At 42.7% G+C, this 22,206-nt stretch overlaps 1 protein-coding gene and 1 non-coding gene across 2 annotated transcripts in view; both read right to left on the reverse strand.

Moving 5' to 3' along the window:
• Positions 1–698: 698 nt before the first annotated feature.
• TRNAR-CCU lies at positions 699–771 on the reverse strand. Its single transcript has one exon. It is a non-coding gene; the product is annotated as a tRNA-Arg (tRNA).
• Positions 772–2,275: 1,504 nt separating this feature from the next.
• The window catches only part of UBN2 (ubinuclein 2), a gene marked incomplete at its 5' end in the record, with an annotated part of 101,886 nt that continues 81,955 nt past the window's right edge, over positions 2,276–22,206 (reverse strand). The window contains 3 exons of the mRNA XM_019515797.1: positions 2,276–11,414; positions 12,746–12,835; positions 13,588–13,834. Coding sequence (XP_019371342.1) covers positions 11,365–11,414; positions 12,746–12,835; positions 13,588–13,834 — 387 coding nt within the window. The remainder of the gene's footprint in view (positions 11,415–12,745; positions 12,836–13,587; positions 13,835–22,206) is intronic.

Here is a 22,206-nt window from a genome sequence, read left to right on the forward strand (position 1 = left end):
CGTCACCTGTGGACACGGACAGCGCATCACGCCCGCCCCGGCCGGCCGCCCCGCCCCGCCCCGCCCTGCCCTGGCCGGCCGGCCGTACCCGGTGCGCGCGGAAGGCCTGTACCACGTGCCGGTAGGCCGCCATATCGCGGGAGTGCCGCTCAGCGCAAGCGCTGACGTAGCGCAGCTCGCGCAGGAGCCCGCGGAATGTGGCGAGTGGGGAACCCAGCGCCGCCATGGCCGCGCCGCCAGGAAAAGCAGCGGAGCGCCGAGACAGCCCCGCCACGCAGGCATCGGTAGCCGAGCACCGAGCGCGTGCGGGAGCGGAGACGGGGGGTGGAGGCTTGGCCTAGGCTGCAGAGCGCTGAGTTCCGAGAGCGCTAGGGCGCGGTGTCGAGCGCCGAGCGTGTGGGAGCGCGTGGGCCCCAGCCTCGCTCCGGCCGCGGTCGCCCCCGCGCGGCTTGGGGGGCCAGTGCCTGCAGCGAGGGCTGGGAAAGGCGGATGCGGGTGGAGCGGACGTCCTGCGGGTGTCGCTGTGGGGATCTAGGTCGGGGAAGCGCCGCCATGTGACTCGACCACTTAAAGGGCAGAGCTAAGCCCTCTCGCGGGACAGACTGAGGGCTAGGGGTAAAGGCAGGGCTGCAAGAGCTACAAGGGAGAGGGGAAGATAGGAAAGGAAGGGAAGAGAGGAAAAAAAAAAAAAGGCAACTCACCCCAGATGGGACTCGAACCCACAATCCCTGGCTTAGGAGGCCAATGCCTTATCCATTAGGCCACTGGGGCTGCCGCATAAACTTTGCCTCTGATTCCTTATTTGTGCTCATGCCCCCGCCTCTAGCTTCACCCCGTGACTGAGTTTGTAAGGTCGCTGATTGGCTGATGGCCAAAGAACGCGCGTGGCCTCCTGGGACCGCGCAGGCGCAGTGCGCCCGGGCTCACCGCCAGGCTCTGGGCGGCGGCGCACAGGGTGTTGCGCGCAGGTGTGTTGTGTGGTCCCGGGCCTGCGAGCGGGCGGCCTCTGTGCCTCTCGCCGGCAGCCTAGTGGGATTTAGCTACCTCCAGGGCCGGTGGGCGGGGAGGCCCACCCCACTTCACAGCTTCCTCATAAATAACCACTCAGCCCCCACAGTCGAGGACTGTATTAAAATAGGACCAAGTGAAAAGTACTGGCACTAGAGGGAGGCAGAAGAGGACAATGGGAAAGTAATAGCAGACCTCATCTGATGGAGAGGGGTCCAGTACAGACTTTAAGGAGTAGACCCTCAGAAGGCAGTGGTGGTGGTGGTGGTGGTGGTGGGGGGGGGTAACAGGAGACAGGTACATGGACATGTGGTTGTGCAGTATGAGCTGTATAACAGGTTTTTAGTGTGCTTTAAGCTACCACGTTAACCAAAAGGACCACTTGTCAGTGTTGGAGATGGATATAGATATATCTATCAAGATATATCTATCTATTTTGTAAAATAACCCCCGCAAAAAACAGGCAGGTTGGCAGGGGCAGAGAACAAAGCACCCCATGCCATGTAGAAAGGGGGTGGTTCCTGTTCACCAGCTGACTACAACCAAGAGGTGGCTGGTGAAATGAGGTGGTGGGTTTAAACCTAGAAAGAGGAAGTGCTTTGTTAAGATGGGCAGATGCCAGAAGGGGATGGGAGCACAGCTCACCCAAGAAGGGTGCGGGGCCCAGGGCAAGTCAGCCCATGTGGGACCTCACCCCTGCTCCAATTCCCCCAGACCTAAAAAAAGCTGCCACCATTATTGGCAGCAGGGGAGAGGGGTAGCAAGCAGCTGGACACAGAGGTAGCTGGTTGGGTGCTGTTTCTGCATTGCATCGAAGGCCAGCGCAGACATAACCAATTCCTTGGGAAAAAGAAAACAGGGAAGGGAGGTCACAGGTTAATAAGGGATCCAGAAGGCAACAGTGAGCAGAAAATACTGCCTTCTCCCCCTGAACCAGTCGAGAGCCTGTAAGCAAAAGTGGCTCCTGGGCTAAATGGACCACTAATGTGACCCAGCCTGACACTGCCCACGTTCTTATCCAGGCAGAGGGACAAGCCTGAGCCTGGCTTATGCGCTTACCTCCTCAAACTTTGGAATTACCTTTCAAAGGGTCTGGGATGCTCCAGCTCCCCAGTTTAAAAAAAAAAAAGAAAATCACTGACCCAAGGGCTGGAGCTTTGAAGGAACTCAACTTGGAATGAAAACTATAGTAAGGAAGCTCAGATTAGACAATTTATATCTACCTTTATTATGCTGAGAAGTTATATGAAAACCACACAGACATGGCTAATATGTACATTCCTCTTTATTTAATACAGCACAGACACAGAACACATACAAAAAGAAAAAGTACACTCATGAAAGAGTCCTGTCACAATTAAGAACAGGAAATGTCTACGCTGAACTGAATAAGGCTCCTACTGTAGAACACAGGTCTGCTAGTTACACTTGGAATCTCAGAGCAAGTCTGTTGCCAGAAAATCTTTGCACCCCATTTATTAAAATATGGGGGGGAGGGAAGGGAGGGAAGAAAAATGAAAACAAACACACACCTTTCCTGAAATCTTGCAAGGTCAGTACAGTAAATCCACAAAGATCTATGAGAATGAACTTCTGCATATCTCTGCTCTATCTTTTTTTGATCAATGAAATTCTGATAAAGAGTAATTAAACAATTTTTTTCAGGTATTCTTGCAGAATGTCAGATACATGGATTTGTCCAGAACCAGACCTGGTGTGCAAAGTGCAGGACAGTCAACCTGAATATTTGGAAAGAAGTGAAGACATCAAGCATTAAAGCTCTCCAGCTTTACATCAGGAGTCTCCCTGGTGGATAGAACTTTGTCAGCCATGTCTGGGAATGCGGCGGGGAGGGGAGAGGGCAACAGGGACATGGGACACAGACTTTCCAGTAAAATGGCTAGCCTCTATTAAAAAAAAAGTGTCACAACAGTATATGGTGCATATGTTCAATATATGGTGCAAGCTTTTGTGGCAGCAGCTCCCTCATTTTCTTACTTTAGTTCACAATGGAAGTTAACCAGGCACCAGTTCCTCTGGCAAAGAGCCGTATGCTTTAAAATAAACTAAAATACAAAGAGGGAGGTGGGTGTATTTACAAAATCCATGGCTGGTACAGTACATCATTTTTAAGACACACTAAATGCTACAATCTTTCAGGTCCTGAGATTATTACAAAATGAAGAAAAAAATCAAAACTTGTAATTCAGGTCCAGTTTTATAAGGAGAGAAAAACCAATCAAAAAAGTCACTTGTTTAAAATACAGTATCCCTTCAAGTTAGTGGAATACAGCTCCCTAAAAACCCAAGCCAAAGTAATTTGTGCTAGTTACCAAAAAGTAGCTGTATTTGGTTATCCAGGTCCCTCCCCTTGAGAGCAGCTGTATATGCTTGTCACACGGGGAACATTATACAGTGGAGTAGTCTGGAGAGATCAAGTGAGCACATGGCTGTTTGGATTTTCTCCAGGTCACTAAGTCAAGGGTTCTTCGCCATGTTCTTAAATATGCAGGTAACAAAGGAACAAGGTGACCTCCTATGAATTCTTGCTAGGCAAAATGAAAATAAAAAATTAGAAAAAAAAAAGTAACTTATTTTAGCACATTTGCCACCTCATAGGAATTGGACATTCCCTTTCTTGACATTAAGGAGGACTACGCAGGATCTGAGTATTGGTTCAGTTTTGGTTTAGGAATTTAAGTTAGAGACAAAATAAGCACTTTGCCAATTTTTCATTTAAAACTTGACACCAACAGGCAGGAAGCAACCATGAAAAGGCCCCTTAAGTCCCTCACTTTATAGTGCTTCCTCCATTCTCAAGAGAACCAGTAAGCTAGCTACAATTCAGCTGGTTAACTTTCCAAAATTGGAAAAATGTGCATTTTATTGTGACAACAAATACAATGGATACTTCTGCTTAAACCCTTTCACTGGGAGGACTTGTTGCAAATGGATGTAAAAGCAGCTTTTAAGATTGGAAGCTCTGTTGTCGGAGCAAATCCCTTCACTAGGCAGTGGTAAAGGGGCCCAAATGTCTGTTTACAAGGAAGAGTTTTAGCACAGTGCTTTTTATCTTTCTACGCAAGTTATAAAATTATACAGATGCCCTCCTAAAGTAGGAATCTGCTTGATTAGTGGCCTAGAAAATGCCAGCATTCAAAGGGTGAATCCATGAAATGCATTCTAAACATCACCCTTGGGGGGGGGGAGACTAATTCAACTGCTAAAATACAACATTTCTCCGGAGACTTTTTGAAAGGGGACAGGAGTAATGTAGCTTGCTATTTTAAACCAAGAGCCCAAAGTATTTTAAAAACAGCTCCTATCTAAACCCAGCATAAAATCTTGAGAACATATGCAACATAACTGCACTGCTTGCTATAGCAAACTAGAAATACTAACTTTAAAACATGCTTGCTGTAGCAGTTGACTCCGAGCCAAACTGTTCTGCTGTAACAAGTACAACACAGGAGCTGATGAGAGAGAAACAGGGATCACTGTTCATCTTTTATTCAGGGAAGATGCCACTTATGGAGATCCAGCCACCCATTAGCTAAGATTGCTTGGTTAAAAACAGTCATCAAATTGGACATTGGACTTTCTTGAACCTGTTTCAGTTGCAAGGACATTTATTCCCCCAACCCCCAATGTAACTGGTATGTTAGACGTGCACTGCTGTGGCTTCTTGGTCCAGTTCTGCAGAGCTGAATATCATGCACCTATCTAAAAAGCTCTCAGGATCAAACCTGCCATCAATGAATAGGAGATTTTAGTCACCCTCCTAAAGCACTTTTCACGATAATTTTGACATTAGGCTTTGTACCAGTGAAAGGGTTTCTTTTTCCCCCTCCTTTTAAAATACAAAAGTTCATTCTTCATGTTGAAAAAAAAACAAACAAAAACCCAACCTTTTTAGTACAGACCTCAAAAAATATTATGCCACATTTCTTTGGGTAAACGTTTAACATTTGTTAATGGGACAGCAGGGACAGCAGTGTACATAATACTGGAACTTAGAAGAATACTTATATCTGCATAGTTGATATTAATGACTACTAATTGAACTAAGGCCTTATCTGGAAAAAGCTGAGAAACAAATTCCTTTTCCCCCCCAATTGGTGGAAACTAAATCAGTCCCAAAGAAGCTCTTGGTGTCTCACCAGCTGCTGGGTTTGACTCAGCTTGGTGGTACCTTCCAAGTTATTTTGTTTGGTTAACAGTCCTTCCCTTCTTGCACCTTTTTTTGGGCATGGGGCAGTTAGGAATACCCATCCAAGGTTGCTTTTGGAATATGCCTGCACATATCACAGAGTCAAAAGCCCTCAGTACTGAATGCTGTCAGAAGTTATTTGAAAGATAGTATACACTATTTGTTTTGGATTCTTTCACTAAGATTAGAAACTTACGATTAGCTTACTGCTCAACATGCTTGTGGTGGTGGTGGTGGTAAGGGAAAATGGGACTGAATTTCCATTCTAGAAACATAGAACACTTTTAAAAATCCCCTTTTCTAATGAGTTGCTCTATAGCTTTATACTTATTAGCTGGACACTAAAGTACAGATTTTGATGCCTGGCTACAGCCAAGAGCCAACACAGAACTAGTGTGGAGGGTATAAACACTACTGTAGAGCATGTTTGTGTGGTCCCCTGAACTCTGGGGCAGCTGCAAGACAGGCTGTTTTTTTCAGTGCAACTTAGAGCAACTCCAGGACCTTTTCTATGTTACTTCAGCTACCATTGGTTCTAAAAGACTGTTACAGAAGTGAGGAATTGCAGAAAGAAAACCTTAAGGTTTATGGCACAAAAGCAGGCTGATCTTTCAGTGGCAGAGTAAGCCAACTACAGGGCTGCTTTGTGCTGGCAGTGATCACTGATTTAGATAGACATTTTTATTAAAAACATATTACAAAAAAAAACAAACAGACTTTCAGTTCAGTTAAACTTAAGTTTCCTCTGACAAGGAAACTGGTATTTCTTCTGATGAGACCATCTGCTGTATTGCTCTTTGTTCTAGGATTTGGGAGACCAGCTCTATTCAATTCCTGATCTGGTTTCTAGAAGAGAAGATGTCTTCCCACACTGGAACCAGAACAAGATGAAGGCACTACCCAGTAAAAGCACCTCACAGAATCACTATATATTAATCATGCTGATATTGGGCATCTTGGGGTTGTAGTCAATGTTAGACAACTTTTCAATCAGACTTCTTAGAAAAAATTTTTATAAATATGGAAACTAGACAAATTTGTTTAATTATTTCCAGAGTATGGTACAACTTTTCAAACTTGCAGTAAATCCTTACACACCCCCTTGCATATGTTAGTTTTGCCAATTACATAATAGCTAAATAAGCATAGAAATATTTAATTTGATCACCACCGTCAAGATACTATTTTATGCTGCTCTTAGCGTACTGTCATTCTTTTGATAAAGAAAAGCTCTTAATGGAGATCTAACTCTAGCTCTTCGCTGAAAGTTGGAGAGAAAACATTTTGACACATGTAGGCAATTTATGGATTATAGCAAGGTTTTACTTTGATAAGGAAACCCCTCTTTATAAACTATTGTATGGGAAGTTGTAACAACTTTGGTGAATTCAAGCAAGATTCCTAGCAATACCTAGAGCAGGGCAGATGCGAGTAACGCCATAAGAGGTCTCTCTCCTGCAATACAGCTCAATTCAGGATTACTGCAACCTATTTTAGCCAAGTCTATTCTATTTAAAAGGGCCATCAATTGTGGGAAAGTGTGCCAAATGGTGAGTGTGTGAGGTGGTTTAATATTTACATGTAGGCAGATTGGAACCATCAAATAAACTTAACTCATGACCCACGCAAGATTCAAAATTTACATCTTCAGAGGGAAACATATCAAGTCCCTTTCCTTCTAACCACCTCTTTTCTCTCTCTCTCTCTCACACATGCTATACTGTCATTCAGGTGCAAATTTTCACTTTCCATAAGTAAGATGTGTCATAAAGCCAGTAGAGAACAGAGTGGAAAAAACAGGATTCTTAAGAATGCTGTTGTGTGCATCAGGGAACATACAGAATGAATGCCATGGTACAGCAGCTGTAACATTACATACACGTTACACACTTTATACAAAAGGGAAAATAGTTTAACAGCATAAAGTCATCTTGGCAAGTTTAAGATTTTTTTTCCTCCCAAATGCCTCCTCAGCACTTTAGGATCTCTGAGAACAGTTTAAAGGAGGGAGAGTTGGGGGGGGGGGGAAGAGGAAGGTAATAAAATAAAGAAAAGGCACTTAAACAAAGGACAAAGGCCTGAATCAAGTAACTCTTGGAGGGGTAACAGCCATTTCACCAGAGCTAGGACCAATCAGAACCTACCAACTTTTTTTACAAGCTTCTACAAAATTAAAGTTGCATAAAGTGTTAATTAGCCAGTCATTTACCTACTGCTTTTACCTTCTGGTTCATTTAACAGAAACAGCAAGTGTCCCTATTCTGACCCCACCTAAGTACAAAGCCAGGAACTGGAGACCTGGGTGGAAACCTTCCAGAGCTTAGCTTGACTACAGGTTTTGCTTTTTCCTGCAATTCCATTCCCAAAAAAAGTTCACAACCAAAAATAATAAAAAAGGGACCACTGTGCCTTAAACAATGCACTCAAAGCAAAAAAAAACAAAACCCCAAAACCCAGAAAGCACCACCCCATTTCTAATCCACCCATGGGCAAAACCTATTCCAAAAAAAGAACTGTAAACTAGATTAAAATGCTAATAAATACAGCCAAAAGTTCATTTTATGAATGTAGCAGCAAATGTGGTAAAGTTAGTTGGAGTCCTAAAAGGTGACCCCCAGAGGGTTATGGTTCACACAATTGATGGCAGCTTGGGAGAGTTGCAGGATTTCTCTGCTTTCATGTCCTCATCTCGGACCAAGTGGAGAAGAAGGTGGAGGAAGGGTCAGGTGGCTGGAGTGGTTGAGGGGAACAAGGCCCAGGTGCCTGGCCCCACCCAAAATATGACAGCTTTGACTGGATTCAGACAGGAAGCAGAACTCTGATAATTAGAAGTCACTTCTGATTAGCTGAAAACAGATGTTAAACCCACAGCATCCACACCTGTGACTTGGTTACTCAACAATATTCATTAATCTTCTTGAGCTAAAATGCTGGATGAAATAATGATTTAGGCCATCAACATCCTTCTGGGGGAGAGAACACTGCTATAATGATCCAAATTGATCAGAAGTCTTGCAGCCTGTGCTTCATCTAGCCTGGCTCCTTTCTATACTTTTCAAATCTCGAAGAGGATTTAAAATTGCTATGTCTATTGGGGCTTTGGATCATGTAGCAGAAGGCATTACCCAAAGGGAGTTAACTTCTAAAACCTGTGTTTGAAATTATTGCTTGCATCTGTTTGAGGCTGAGTGAACTTGACATCAGCTCACATTCAGCCCCCAAACCAAAGTTCAGCCCTGCTGCCCAGAAAGACAGCTCTACTGGCTTTCTTATTGCTTGTGAATACTGAGGGTTATTTAATACATACAACAGTTTACATTATATATATATATATTATCAAAGGCCCTTAAAAAGTAGTAAGACTCTTGGGAAAAAAAACAGCTTAAACAAGATGCTGCAGGACGGGTGTTACCTAATTTTGCATCAGGATGTCACAAATATCCTTCACTTTCCATCCTGCTCATGCTCCCCCTCTTTCTGCAAAGATCCTGGGAATCACTCAAGAGTTACTTTTTGACCTGGCTTTGCTGGGTTAAGCAAGTGGAGAATACTTTACTGGTTCCAAAGTAATCCAGGCTGGTAGTGAATGAAAATAGTTATCCTCTGGGTGTAGTTTCAATAGACTATAGGAAGAAAGTTTGTAATCTCCATATTGTTTCCCATCATACTGCCCAAGTCTATAACTCACGCTAACCCGTGTTCTTCCTTGTCAAGACTGCTAACAGGACTAAAACTGAATGGCCCATGGAAACTAAATTACCTTTTACACTCAAGAGATAACCCTCCTGATTAAAGATGAGGCACACTTGAGGTGGGGCAAAGGAAATTTGTGCTGTCACCATCTGTGCTGTTAGGATAAAAGCCTTCAAACTCTAGGACTTCCAACTGTGTACCTTTTATCAGATCTAGAATCTCATGTCAGAATGCAAAAGTGAAGGACAGCAATTTAAATGAGACACCATGATGAAGGAACTACAGAAGAGGGTAGAGCTCTTTTGGGGTAGGGTGGTTGTTTCCACATATTGCTGTATGATAGTTGTCCACTGCAATTCCCCTGCTACATGCATTATTAAAAAGTATGTGATATATTAGACAACTCAGAGTTAATACCTCATCAAAAAATTTCTGGCTTGAAAATGTCTTCTTTCTTTATCCCCTTCTGGGGAAAAAGATAAAACAAAAAGCACAACTTGTATAGTACCTTCTGAATAATTTATGGTATTCTATACTCTGGAGAATTTTCATCTGACTAGGAGGATTCAGGCTATTTTTCACAAAAGTTTTGTGCAAAAACATTTATCATTGGGCTCAACCCAACATTCCTTTTATACTATATACACAATATATTACTTTAAGTTATTGTTTATATATATATATATATATTTATATATAAAATTAAAGTGAGATCTAAGTAGAAAAAATGTTGTCTGGTCTTTGTAAGAAAAATAATTCACGCATGTCAAAGGGAATTGAAAACTAAAAGTTAGTATAGCAAAAAGTATCAAGAGATTTAATATCCAGGGACCAAAGTCTGTACTGGGCAGGTGAGGCAATAAGTAATTACAGGTTCAATCTCAGATCATAACTATGAGAGAGAGAGAGAGGGAGCGCGCGTGTGCATGCATGCACAAAACAGACTAGAAATTTCAGTATCTCTGGTCACAGTGACATTTTAGGTTTGAAAGAGAAAGGGCATCAGATCAGGGACTGATGTTCTAGCTTCAGTGATCCTGAAAACCTTTTTACTCCAATTCCTGCCATGCTTATCTTACCTTTCACAGAAAAAAAAGACACAACAGTAAAGTTTTGACCTAAGAACCTCCTCTGTCCTACTGCTGAAAGTGCAATTTGTGCTGAATATTTCCTAAATGTACAAATGAACCACCCAAGATATTGCTATCCAAAAAGGAAAGCCAGCCTTGCAATCCTGAGTTACCAAGCAGGAAAGAGTTCAGGCCATGAGCTCCCCAGGCCAGCAGGGGCTAGGAATGCTGGAGAGACAATGCATTCAGCCCCAGGAAGAGAAGGCACCCGAGGTCGCTTTTGAACGACTCCTCTTTGGCTAATGCCTGAAGCAGTATTAACTTGTCTCTGAAATAAGTCACATCCAGCTCTCCTTAGCTGATGGGTTACTGTGGTGTGTGGCTTTTGGGAATACTTGTATGAAAGAGGAAGTAAATCCAGAAGATGAGGAATTGACCTTGGGTTTAAAAAGGATGAGAACTGGGTGTTTCTTCACTTTAATAATAGCAGAGAAGCTCAAGGAACCAATTGAAGAAGTGAAGCAAATTTATAAGGGTGGAAAACCAGAGTGTCCATCTTCCAAAAAAAGGTCTGAGAAGAGCTCTCAAGCTAAACGAACAACATTTTTCTTCCTTTTCTGTAAGGAGATATATTCTACCCCGACATACACTCTATTCTATGCTAAAATATCCCAGGGATTACTAGGATCCCCCTTAATTCTTCTCTTGCCTCTCTACCATGAATATCACTTTGAAAGGGAGTTGTCTGGGGATTAATGAAACTGCGTTAGCAGAGGCCCCACAAAACTCAGAGCCTGTATTTGCTACGCTCTTCCAAAGAGGTAATGTTGGACAAACGTTCAAATCAGAAGCTTTGTTTGTATCCATAAGGAAGTTTCTTATTTACTCCACAGACCATCCAAGCAGAAACCACCTCTAGTCTGCAGCCATACAGTATGTTCAGGACTGATGCATACTCTTACTAGCATCCTGCTCTTGCTGAGTGGATGACCCCAGCCCCAAAACTGGATGGAGAAATCTACTCCAGCTTCCCTTGTGCTTCCTCATCACTGGACATTACCCAGAAAGTAAACTTTGTGCCGCTGTGGGTTTGACAACTAACATTTTTTTTAGAGCCAATCAGAGTGGATAAAAAAAGATTGGTTTCTTTACGGCAAAAATCCAACTATGACCAGTCTGCATGACCAGGAAGGACCATCCTCCTTTTCCTTCTCTTTTTGATCAAGTACTGTTTTCTTTTTCTTCTTCTCACCACAGTGCTTGGGATCGGAGTATGTAAACATTGACAAATACAGCAGCCCTGTGACCATGTAAGCACTTTCCCAACTGGGCAAATTCCATCAGCCAATCAGAACTACTTCAGCTCCCTTGTTCATCCAGAAGTCACTGGGTTTTCCGCTGTAGTTTAGTGTCCCCTTTGCTTTGGCCTCCATCTGGGGTTTGGAGAAAACAAGGGGTTGGGGAAGGGTGGGATAAAAGAACAAAGAAAGAGGCATCAAAGTTTCATCTGATTATGAGAGATGCAATATAAAACATCTGCAGTGCAAAATTCTGAACAGCATTTTGAATGGGTTCCCTCCATGTGTGCGTTCCTATAGCCAGTGGGAATATACAATAAGAAAATATGGACTGTATCCTGCAGTAAGTGGACGTGCTTCGTTGTACCGAAGACTGGTAATGTTTTGTTTTAGGCTGCTAAATGACTAAAAAAATTAAACATCCTGTCCATCAATCACAAAGTGTGATGCCTTCATGGGGCAGAGGGCTCCTTTCAGTGACTTACAATTTATTTTATATGAAATAGCACTGAAGAAACTACTCTGTCTGCAAGTAGTAATTATGTTGTCACTGAGAAAGTAAAACATGTGGCCATAAAAATACTGTGGTGTCTTTACTCTTGTACAGCAAGCATAAGAACAGAACTCTGCTACAAATTTTTTAAAACAATTCTATTGAAGATAGGTTGCAAACCTATTTGGAAAACCCAGCTCTATCACCCTAGAACTACATTTGAGCCACACTCCGTGACAAATCCCACAATTTTTTGGTTGAAAAAATCATTCCATATTCATATTGGGTTCACAAACTAAAAAAGAAAGTGGAGAGAACCAGTACTCTAGACCATTCTGCATGCCTCAGCGGGAATAAGATCTTCAGGAATAGCTGACAGTGTTGGATGTAGTGAGGCACTGAAAATATATATATGTAGTTCAAAATAACGAAAACTTCCAAAGGGAAGATCCTGGAGAATGGAAGGGGAAAGAGAAGCCAAGGAACCCTCCCATTTAACTTGCAACTCATAAAGGAAAGTTTACTGGGTAACTTTTTTTTTCATTAGATCACTCATAATACAATTAGCAGTCTTGGATCTTTAGCTTCCAAGGCTATAAAGCATATTTGTTCTAAAATTTTTGACACTCAGGCAATGGTATATGCAATTTGGGCATAAGACCTGCACCATTCTGCTTCAATGTGTATTATTGCAACAGCTCGGTCATCACTTGCCATTAGGACAGCCTTTGCAGTCTTCATCTTCTCCATGGCAAACTCAATCTGATTCCCAGCAAAGAGGCTAGAGTGCATTCCAATCAAGGGCTGAACGGAGAATCTGGCTTTCTGGGGTATGTCTATATGGCACAAGGCAGAGGACATGCACAGATGTCCTGTGGTAGCTCTGCAAATGCCAACTCTTGGTGCCTTGAAATGGTATAGACATCACCAGAGTTTTAGTTTGAAAAAGGAAAGGGGAGTACAATTTCCTTACCTGTATAAGTTTGCTGCAAGTGAGCAGGCAGAGGTGAATGGGACAGCGTCGCTGCATGCTGAGCACCTGGCTGTAAACCCTTCAATAAATCTGAAGGAAGTGAAAGAGACAGAAACAGGAGTTGTGGTTCAAAGGACACTAAATCTCCTTATAGCAAAGGTAGTGGCCTCTAATTTCTTCACCCCTCTGTACTTTTGAAAATAATTAGATACATATCAGAACAAGTTACACTGTTAGAGATAAAATACTTTGGACTGTTTTGTTAACAGAAAAGTCCAATTATCTTCAGCGTTGCCCAGGGCGCAATTCTAATGGGATTTTTTCAATGGAAAAAAAAAGCCAATCCTGTCCTGGCCAATATTCTCTCTTACAGTTAAAAAAAAAAAAAAAAAGCAGTTGCTGCATCATAAGCTCTGTGCAAGCCATTACCAAAAAAGTGTTTGACCAGTTACTGCAAGACCCGAGTACGTCCTGAAATTTGTTTTGTAGAACCTAGAGGATTCTATAATTTGATTCTCTTTTTAAAAAGGAGGGACAAATTAGTATAAGCAGCTGAATTCCATTTAAGCACTATTAAGTTGGTAATACCATCAGTTTTCTAGGAAAGTAGACTGTGATAACATTTGTAGAATCATCTAAAAACTTAACAGATCACACTGTCTCTGCCTTTGAAAAATCATGTTTCCTATAATTATACACACTATAGCTCATTGCCCAAACCAGTTGAGTTACTCAAGCAGTGCTGCTTCTATCACTTCCCTTCCCAGTTTCAGATTGCATGCAGCAAATGATGTAGTTGCCCCTGATTTACACTGCAACATGAATAAACTAGCCACACTTACTCTGAGTTAGGCTGTGGTGGAAAGCCGCTGAGGTAGATCCCGAGGTGGTTGTCACTCCAGCTGTGTCTGCCCCAAAGCCAAGTAGCTCCAAGGGAAACTGGAAGGGAACGGTCACAGGAACAAGGCCACCCAGCATCCCAAAAGGAGTCAATGGTGCAGACGTCACATTCTGATTGGTTACGGACAGTGGTGATGTCATGAGAGTCAGAGGTGAGGCATTTGCCAATAATGATGCTCCTGCTGTTGACTGTACAGAGATAGGGGTTACTTTTAAAAATTATTTTTATAGCCATATTGAAACCAAAACCAAGAACAAAAGGTTAATAAGAGACCACATTCATTTTGTTTATGAATATTTTTGTTAAGAAATTCTTTATAGGTGTTATCAAGGTTTGACCTTTCTCTACATACAATTCAGGCACATTGTTCATCTCCTGTGCTTGCCTTAACATACTGCAGGTTAATCTTCACAACACCATTTCTTCCTAGATATATATTCAGATTGGAAATCAGTTCTAGCAAGAAATTTCCCATTAATTTTTGCATTACTACTTTTAAATTAAAAAAAAAAAAGCTCTAGATTCCTTGGGAGCATGGAAACAGGTTTGGTTTAAAAATAAACCCATCTATCTTAACATGCTACCAGCTTTCTGATTTCATAATAAATGGCTTAAAAGTACATCTCTCAAAAACCAAACCCATTTATTAAAAAAAAAAAAAAAGAGCCCCTTTTCAAGGATAAATGATGATTATGGCTACTTTACTGTGATACCTTAAAAGCATTTCAGAGGAAAGAGACAAGTATTTACAATCAGAAAATGTGATCCCCACCTACTAAGCAGGTATCAAAGTTACATTCCCATTCATTTCATCTCCAAGATGAAAAACAAACTGCAAAGCATTTGGTTGTAATACCTTGCAAATCGCATTATTTTTTAGCTGGTTTACTACTTAAAATACCGGCAGTTGTCCTGCTCATTCACATTAACCTCCTTTCTATTTCAATCTGATACTATTGTTCATTCAAGAGTCAAGGTCATCTCCCCCAACAAATGAAAGAGAAGAGAAAGTCTACTTGAATGGACAATGTGGTTATATTATAGGCATCTGATCCAGATAGACTCAAATGCTGAACAGGACTTGGAAATAGTGAATTTTGGATTACTGACCTTTACTGAAAATCGAGAACTTGAAATCATTTAGAATATTAACTGAAGAGATCAAACTGGAGAAAAAAAAAAATCTTGAATTTTACTACAGACAAAGGAAAAACAAAGCCATGAAAGCTCTTGACAAAAGTTAAAGTATCTGCTTACTGGATCAAAAATTAATAAACAGATAATTTTTAAGAGGTCTATATCTGTAGGGTCAGGGCCAGAGCCACAGCATTCAGTAAAAAGGGGCAGCTAAGGGAGAGAAGGGCACAAGGCACTGTGGTACAAGGAGTCAGGCTACCCATCCCCTCCTTACCTCCTCACACTGCTGCTGATTTCCCTGCCACAGCGAGAGGGGGAATGAATTTAAGATGACCCCCCCCCCCAATAATTTTCCACATATAGAAACTCTGGAAGTCATCTTAAAATTCCAAGCAGTCTTGGATTTAGGTAAAATACAATATCCAAAATCCTCTTTTCATATAGGTGCTTGCAAGCTGCAATAGTCACCTGGATGAAACTTTGTCTTGGACAAACTGAAGACTGAGCTCTAATCTTGCACTATATAAAACAGATTTTCCATACCTAGATTTATTTTTGTAACACTTTTCTGAATTATTTCTAATTTAACAGTCTTTCTGGAACATGGAAGTAAGAAATGAATATAGTATCCCAGTGCTGGTCTCTCATTTATGCCCTCCCCACCCCTTTCCTATTTCTTATGTGCCAACATTTGCATCAGCTCCTAGATATTCTTGCCACAGAGCTCATCTGCAGTTTATTATTCCTCATAACCTTGAAGTTCTTTTCTTAAAAAGTCAGTACTTCAATAAAGTATTTTTCCATTTTATTTGACTTGCATTCTTTATTTCTAGAAGTACTCTCTCTAGGTACCATATCCAAACAGGACATTGGTGACCATAGTTGTCCACAGATCTCTGAGGCATACAGAATTTCCAGAGTTGATGCATTAATCCGTTTAGACAGACTCTTGCCGTAAGTCAACCTCCGTCTTCCATGATCTCTCTTTCCTTCAGTCTTTCTAGTTACAACCAGACTTTCAATTTCCTCTCCTTATAATGGGCCTGAGAAATTCCAACTGTTTCTTTCTGATGTTAATAAGCAGCTTCCTCCTGCAGCCTGCTCTTAAAAAGATATCTTCACTTGAAGTGTGACTTGTCCAACACACCTTCAAGATGCGCATTAAGAACCAGATCTCACTTGTTTTAATTCTCTTTTCCATATTTGATGATATTGTCCAGCATTCTGATGCATACACAAGGACTGGTATAACATAGCAATCCAAAACTCTTAACTTCAGCTCCATAGAAATATTACTATTTCTCAATATCTTATTCATTTTCAGAAGTGCTTCTTTTGTCATCCTTAATCTCCACTTTATTTCATGATCACATTTACCATCTGAAGTTATTCAGCTTCCCAAGTAGTTAAAATTTATTGACCAATCTTATCTGTTCCTTTTCCTTTTTGTCGCTGCATATAGGAATGATCTTCTTTGTAATTACCATGCATTCTGTTTTTCTACAGTTGATACTTAAATCCTTCTTCTCACTTTCACCAATAATTTTATCTAAAATTCCCTGCAGCTTCTCTTCTGAATCAGCTATTAAGACTATTAAGCTAGTCTATTATGCAAAAGTACTACCTGGCATTTAGCTGCCAACACATGTTTGAGTGAACTCAGTTTATGAAGAAGTCCAGATTATTTTATAAAATGAAGCTGACAGTTAATACTCTACCAATTTCAGCATTATCTGCAAACATGACCATAAATTATTTTTTCTCCCATTTCATTGCAAATTAGTTAATGGCATTAGGCAGTGGTGCTCAACCTTCTGGTCCCATAGACTAGATAAGTGCCTCGGGGACAGTTGGTGGGCCAGATAATGCTCCACAAACTAGATTCAGGCCCCATCCCTTCTCTGCTGCCACCCACCAGGATTTGGCCCTAGTGCTGCCCCTGCCTGGCCTGCACACTGGGATTGGGTGCCTAATCCAACACAGAGCCTGGAGCTCATGAGTCTGGAAATATGACAGCAAGTAAATGGTACCACCACTCCCTGCCACCAAGTTTTTGGACCCACCGGGCAGATGACATGGCACTGTGGGCCAGATCCAGCTTGCGAGCTGGGGGTGAGCATCTCTGGCATTAGGCTAACAGATCCTTGTGGGACCTCATTAGAAATACCCCCAGATGATGCAAATTCCTCTTTTACAATTTTGAGATCCATCAATTAAACAGATTTTCAACCTATTTAATGCAAGTAACATTGATTTTACATAGAAACCCCATTATGTTTTTTTTTTAAATGTTACCATAAATGATAAACAAGTAGTGAAAATAAGCTGGGGAAAGAGACACTAGAGATTGGCCATGCAGTTAAAGTGATTCATAGTATTGTGTACATCAAGGAAGTACTGAATTCAAAATAAAGTGCTGTTGTCTCTTCAGTAAAAACTGACATGCTGTTCCAGACAGTGGAAAATAAGGAAGCAAAAGGTGGGACTGGAAGGTGACAAGGACCAAAAAAAGAGGCCAGAATGAAATTGGAGACATTTAGAATACAAAGAAAAGCTTGGGTTTCATACAGAAATACTGAGAGCCAATGCAGACACTAAGAAGGAGACATGACTGAAGAAAAGATTAATTTTAAAAATAACTAGAACAGAAAGACATCAGGATGTGGCAAACTGGAGAGAAAGTGGTAGTAACTATACTGACACTAAAGTCATAACCTTTTCACGTTTTAGGAGAAAGAGCTAATACGCAATATAGTTGAAAGTTCCAATAACAGGATAGGGTATGACAGCAGCCAAGAGGCTATTGGAAGCAAACAAAGTACAACCTGCAAGGTCTTCCAAGAACTCAGATTCCAGCAGAGTTAATTTAACCTGCCCTTTTTTCTGCTGACACAGATAAGCCAAGTAACTGCAGTTTACTATATGCTGATCCTGTGGATTAAACCTAAAATTCAAGGGGGTGGGAGTAGGGTTGTTTTTAGTAATTACACACACACACACACACACACACACTGTACTTTAACAAAAAACTGAGTGAATCAGGTAACTGAGATTTAATATTTATGCCCAACCTGTACATTCACTATATGCATATTTTAGTTGGATTTATAATACTGTACTGATTTATTGTGCAAGCAGCAACATATTGAAAGTATACAGTTGCTTAGGATTGGTAAGCATAATTTTATACACACTTAGTATATTTCTACTGTATTTATAAATCATGCTCTTTTGTCCTCAAGGATCCTATACTTTACAAGTAAAGCCCTGTAGTAAAACACTGAAATACTCCAATTAACAAAATGTGAAAGTTTTTTCTAGGTGGAATTGTAGGACCAGTTTTGGTTTAGGAAGACAGAATTTAATTACTGTTAATAGAATCTGATTAAAGTCACCAGAATTATTACCTCTAATTTTGGGGGAAAAAAACCCCTAAATGGGATCTTCAGTGACAAGTAAAAACATTTCAAATCTCATCTAATTACACAGCCATTTCTTGAAGCAATCTAGGTTTTATTAAACTAGCTCTACTTTGACTTCTACAGATGTAAAGTACAAAGTGCTTCATAGTAAGAATCAGTACCACTTATCCCCATTCCACAGATGCAGAAATGAAGATAAAAGGAAGTAGTTTTCAAAGTGAACCATGGCAAGTCACAACAGGCAGAACAAAAAGATCCCAGGTTTCCCCAAGTCCTAGTCCAAGTGCTCTAGCACTACACTACCACTCAACAAGGATGAAACGTTTCTCCTCCATGTAGATCCCCAGTATAAATTCTGACCAGGTCCAATGGTCCTTGGCTTATGTGTAAACACAGTACACTGGATGGGTTCAGGTCATATGGCAATTTAAAATAAGCAAAGTGCCCATAGTGTACATCCTTAGTGTGATGTGGTATTATCTCCAGGGGTGGCTATAAAGTTCCTGGAGCCAAAAAAACCAACTTTTTACCCTGCACTATGGGCAGGTCACCCCTCTCGCCTGCCATACCTTGATGTCAAATGGTTAATTAAGAATGCAGAAGGCTGTCCTGGTCTTATAGCAATAATCACCAGGGTTGGGGTCAAGGCTGTATGGGCCAATTGCTTGGCTCCATTCCACTCCTACACCAGCCCCAAGCCTCACAGAAGCCTTGACATTCTTACTTCACACTCTCAACACCTGTGTGAGCCCTCAGAACCCTTGGTTTCCCACACATCCCGTTGGGTCCCTCAGACCCCTTGGTTTTTCACTCATCCCCTCTTTGAACTGCCAGATGCCTCAGTATCTCACCCAGTCCCCACCTGGACCCTTAAGTGCCTCAGTCTCTTCCTCAGCCCCTCCCTGAACTGCCAGACCCCTTGGTCTCTTCCAGACTCCACAGGTGCCCCTCTCTCTCTTGCCTCTTCCTGGGACACTGGACCTTTCTGGTCCTACTCTATTCCTGGTCACTCTGAGCCTCTGAACTCTTCTGGTCCCACTCTTTCCTTCCTTTTCTGTCAGGGTGTGGGACCATAAGGTAGCCCACAAGGCAATGGGAGCTGAGCCTTTCAGGTACCCCTTTGTTGTCTTTCCCGAGGGGGGGCCCACACATGGCATTTCATGGAGGCTGCCCTGCCACAAGCAGCTCTGCCATGCTAGCCAGCCCCAGTAGGGTACAGTTTCAGATCTTATCCAGGACCAGCTTCAGGCCTTCCTGATCTAACTATTCTGGCCCTCTTAGGCTCCCCACTGATGTTGTATGCCCTTCCTGGGCTGCAGACCTCTGGGCATCCTGGCCCTGGCTCAATCTCACCTCTGAGCCCCAACTCTTCAGCCTGCCTCCTTAGATGGCCCTGCATCAGCCATCTTCATCCTGGGCCATATGCCCCTTAACCCCATCTTCTTAGCTACGGCCACACATGGAACTTTGGCTTGTCCCTTCCAAGGCTCTGTCCCTGTGTTGGGCCAGCTGTGGTCTTCAGGCTCCCCTGGCTCTGGCAGTTTCTGCTGTGGCCCATTTCAATCTTTTGGCCCCGCATAGGCCAGCTGAAACTTCAAGAGTTAGTCCTCTGCTGTCAGCCTTCTCTCACCTATGGGTCTGCCCACTCAGACCCTCTCTATGAACCTCTCACTCTCCACCTCTCTCTCTCCCTGGGCTCACCCACAGCCCTCTGCAGGTCGCAGAAACCCAATCCCTCTCACTGGGTTTACCTAGACCCATCAATAGGTCTCAAACAACCCCTCTTTTTAGGCTCACTTAAAACCCTAAATAGGCCTCCCATGTAGTCAGCCCCTCTCTCAGGGCTCTAGACCCTACACTAGGTCCCCAAGAACCTCCTCTACCCTGTTAGTCCCTTCCCAAACCTACAGACTGCTTCAGATGTCCCTGGGAAAAAGTCATGGGACAGATCCCCAAGGAATCAATTTCTAAGCACTTGGAGGAGAAGGTGATTAGGAACAGTCAGCCTGGATGCACCAAGGGCAAGCCATACCTGCCCAACTTGATTGCCTTCTATGGGCTCTGTGGATGCGGGGAGACCAGTGGTATACCTTGATTTTAGCATAGCTTTTGATAGTCTCCCACAACATTCTTGCAGGCAAGCTAAGGAAGTACAGGCTGGATAAATAGCCTGTAAGGTGGATACAAAAAACTGGCTAGACCATTAGGTTCAGAGGGTGGTAATCAATGGGTCAATGTCTAGCTGACAGTCAGCATCAAGTGGAGTGGCCCAGGGTCGGTCCTGGGGTGGCTTTTGTTCAGTATCTTCATCAACAACCTAGAAGATGGCATAGAGTACACCCTGACCAAGTTTGCAGATGACACCAAGCTGAGGGGATTAGTAGATACGCTAAAGGCAGGGCTAGGATTCAGAGTGACCTAGACAAATTGGAGGATTGGACCAAAAGTAATCTCATGAGGTTCAACAAGGACAAGTGCAAAGTCCTGTACTTACGACAGAACAATGCCATGCACTAGTGCAGGCTGGGGGCTGACTGGCTGGGCAGCAGCCCTGCAGAAAAGGACCTGGGGGTTACAGTGGACAATAAGCTGAATATGAACCAGTATGCCCTTGTCGTCAAGAAGCCTAATAGCATACTGGGCTGCATTGGTAGGAGTGTTGCTAGCAGGTCAAGGGAAGTGACTATTCCCCTCTGTTCAGCACTGGTGAAGTACATCTGGCCTATTGTGTTCAGTTTTGGGCCCCCCACTATAGAAAGCATGTAGACAAATTGGAGAGTCCATCAGAGGGCAATGAAAATGGTGGGGGCTGGGGAAAATGACTTGAGAGGCTGAGGGAACTGGGCTTACTTAGTCTGAAGAGGAGAAGACAGAGGGGATTTAATAGCCGGCTTCAAACTACCTGGGGGGGGTGGTTCTAGAGCGGACGAAGCTAAACTGCTCTCAGTGGTGGCAGATAACAGAACAAGGAAAAACGGTCTCAAGTTGCAGCAATAGAAATTTAGGTTAGATATTAGGCAGAATTCTCTCAGAAGGAGGGTAGTAAAACACTGGAACAGGCTACCCGGAGAGGTTATGGACTCTTCATCCTTGGAGTTTAAGACCTGGCTAGACAAAGCCTTGGCTGGGATCATTTAGTTGGGGGATTGTCCCTTCCAGCCTGAAATTTCTATGATTCTAGGAGTCCACTCAGAGCTGCAGCCACCCTGCATTGTAGATGTTCACCCAGCAGCCTCCAAGATGTTACTCTCAGGGCCTGGGCTTATACCTGCTCTAAGCTCAGCCCTCCTCCTGAGTCACATGACTCCCTTTATCAGGCCTAACCTCTTCAGCTGGCTCCCTGGATTAGCTCACTCCACAATTAGCCCTGGCCCCTACCTGCCAGCAGCTCCACACACTGCCTGACCTCTTAAAGTGGCAGCACCTTAAGTGCCCTGCCACACTAGAACAAGTGTTTCTTTCTTGAACTAGAATACACATAACAGAATAAGCCAGGGGTCAACCATCTATGGCACAGGCCAGACCTAGCTTATGGATATGGGGCTTCAGTGGTGGTAGCTCTCCTAGTGCTGCCATGGAGAAGTGATGGTAATAGCCAAATCTTCGCACCTGCCTGCATGCCTCTGATCCAAGACTGGACCATTTCAGTATTGTTTGTTCAAAAAGGATGAGTGAACAAAAAGCTAAAGCAAACAAAAAAGAATAAAGTTATTTTGAAAGCTTGGCGAAATAATTTATCCCCTTAAATTTCAAGTGAACTGTTGTTTAGGTTCTGGTATCCCTTTAACAAGCACAGATTCTCTTAGGGGTGCCTAACCAATATCACGAGCTGATCACCTTCACCATCTGCCGTAAAGCTGGCAAGTCAGTCAGCAACACAGAAGTCCTTGACTTCAGGAAAGCCGACTTTGACAAGCTCAGGAGGCTTGTCAGTCAGGCCCTAAGGGACCATGACCCCAGGGAGAGGGGATTTCAAGAAGAGTGGTTGCTCCTCAAGGGAG

This window comes from Gavialis gangeticus, unplaced genomic scaffold, assembly GCF_001723915.1.
Source record: "Gavialis gangeticus isolate Ggan-Ray unplaced genomic scaffold, GavGan_comp1, whole genome shotgun sequence".
NCBI lineage: Eukaryota > Metazoa > Chordata > Crocodylia > Gavialidae > Gavialis > Gavialis gangeticus.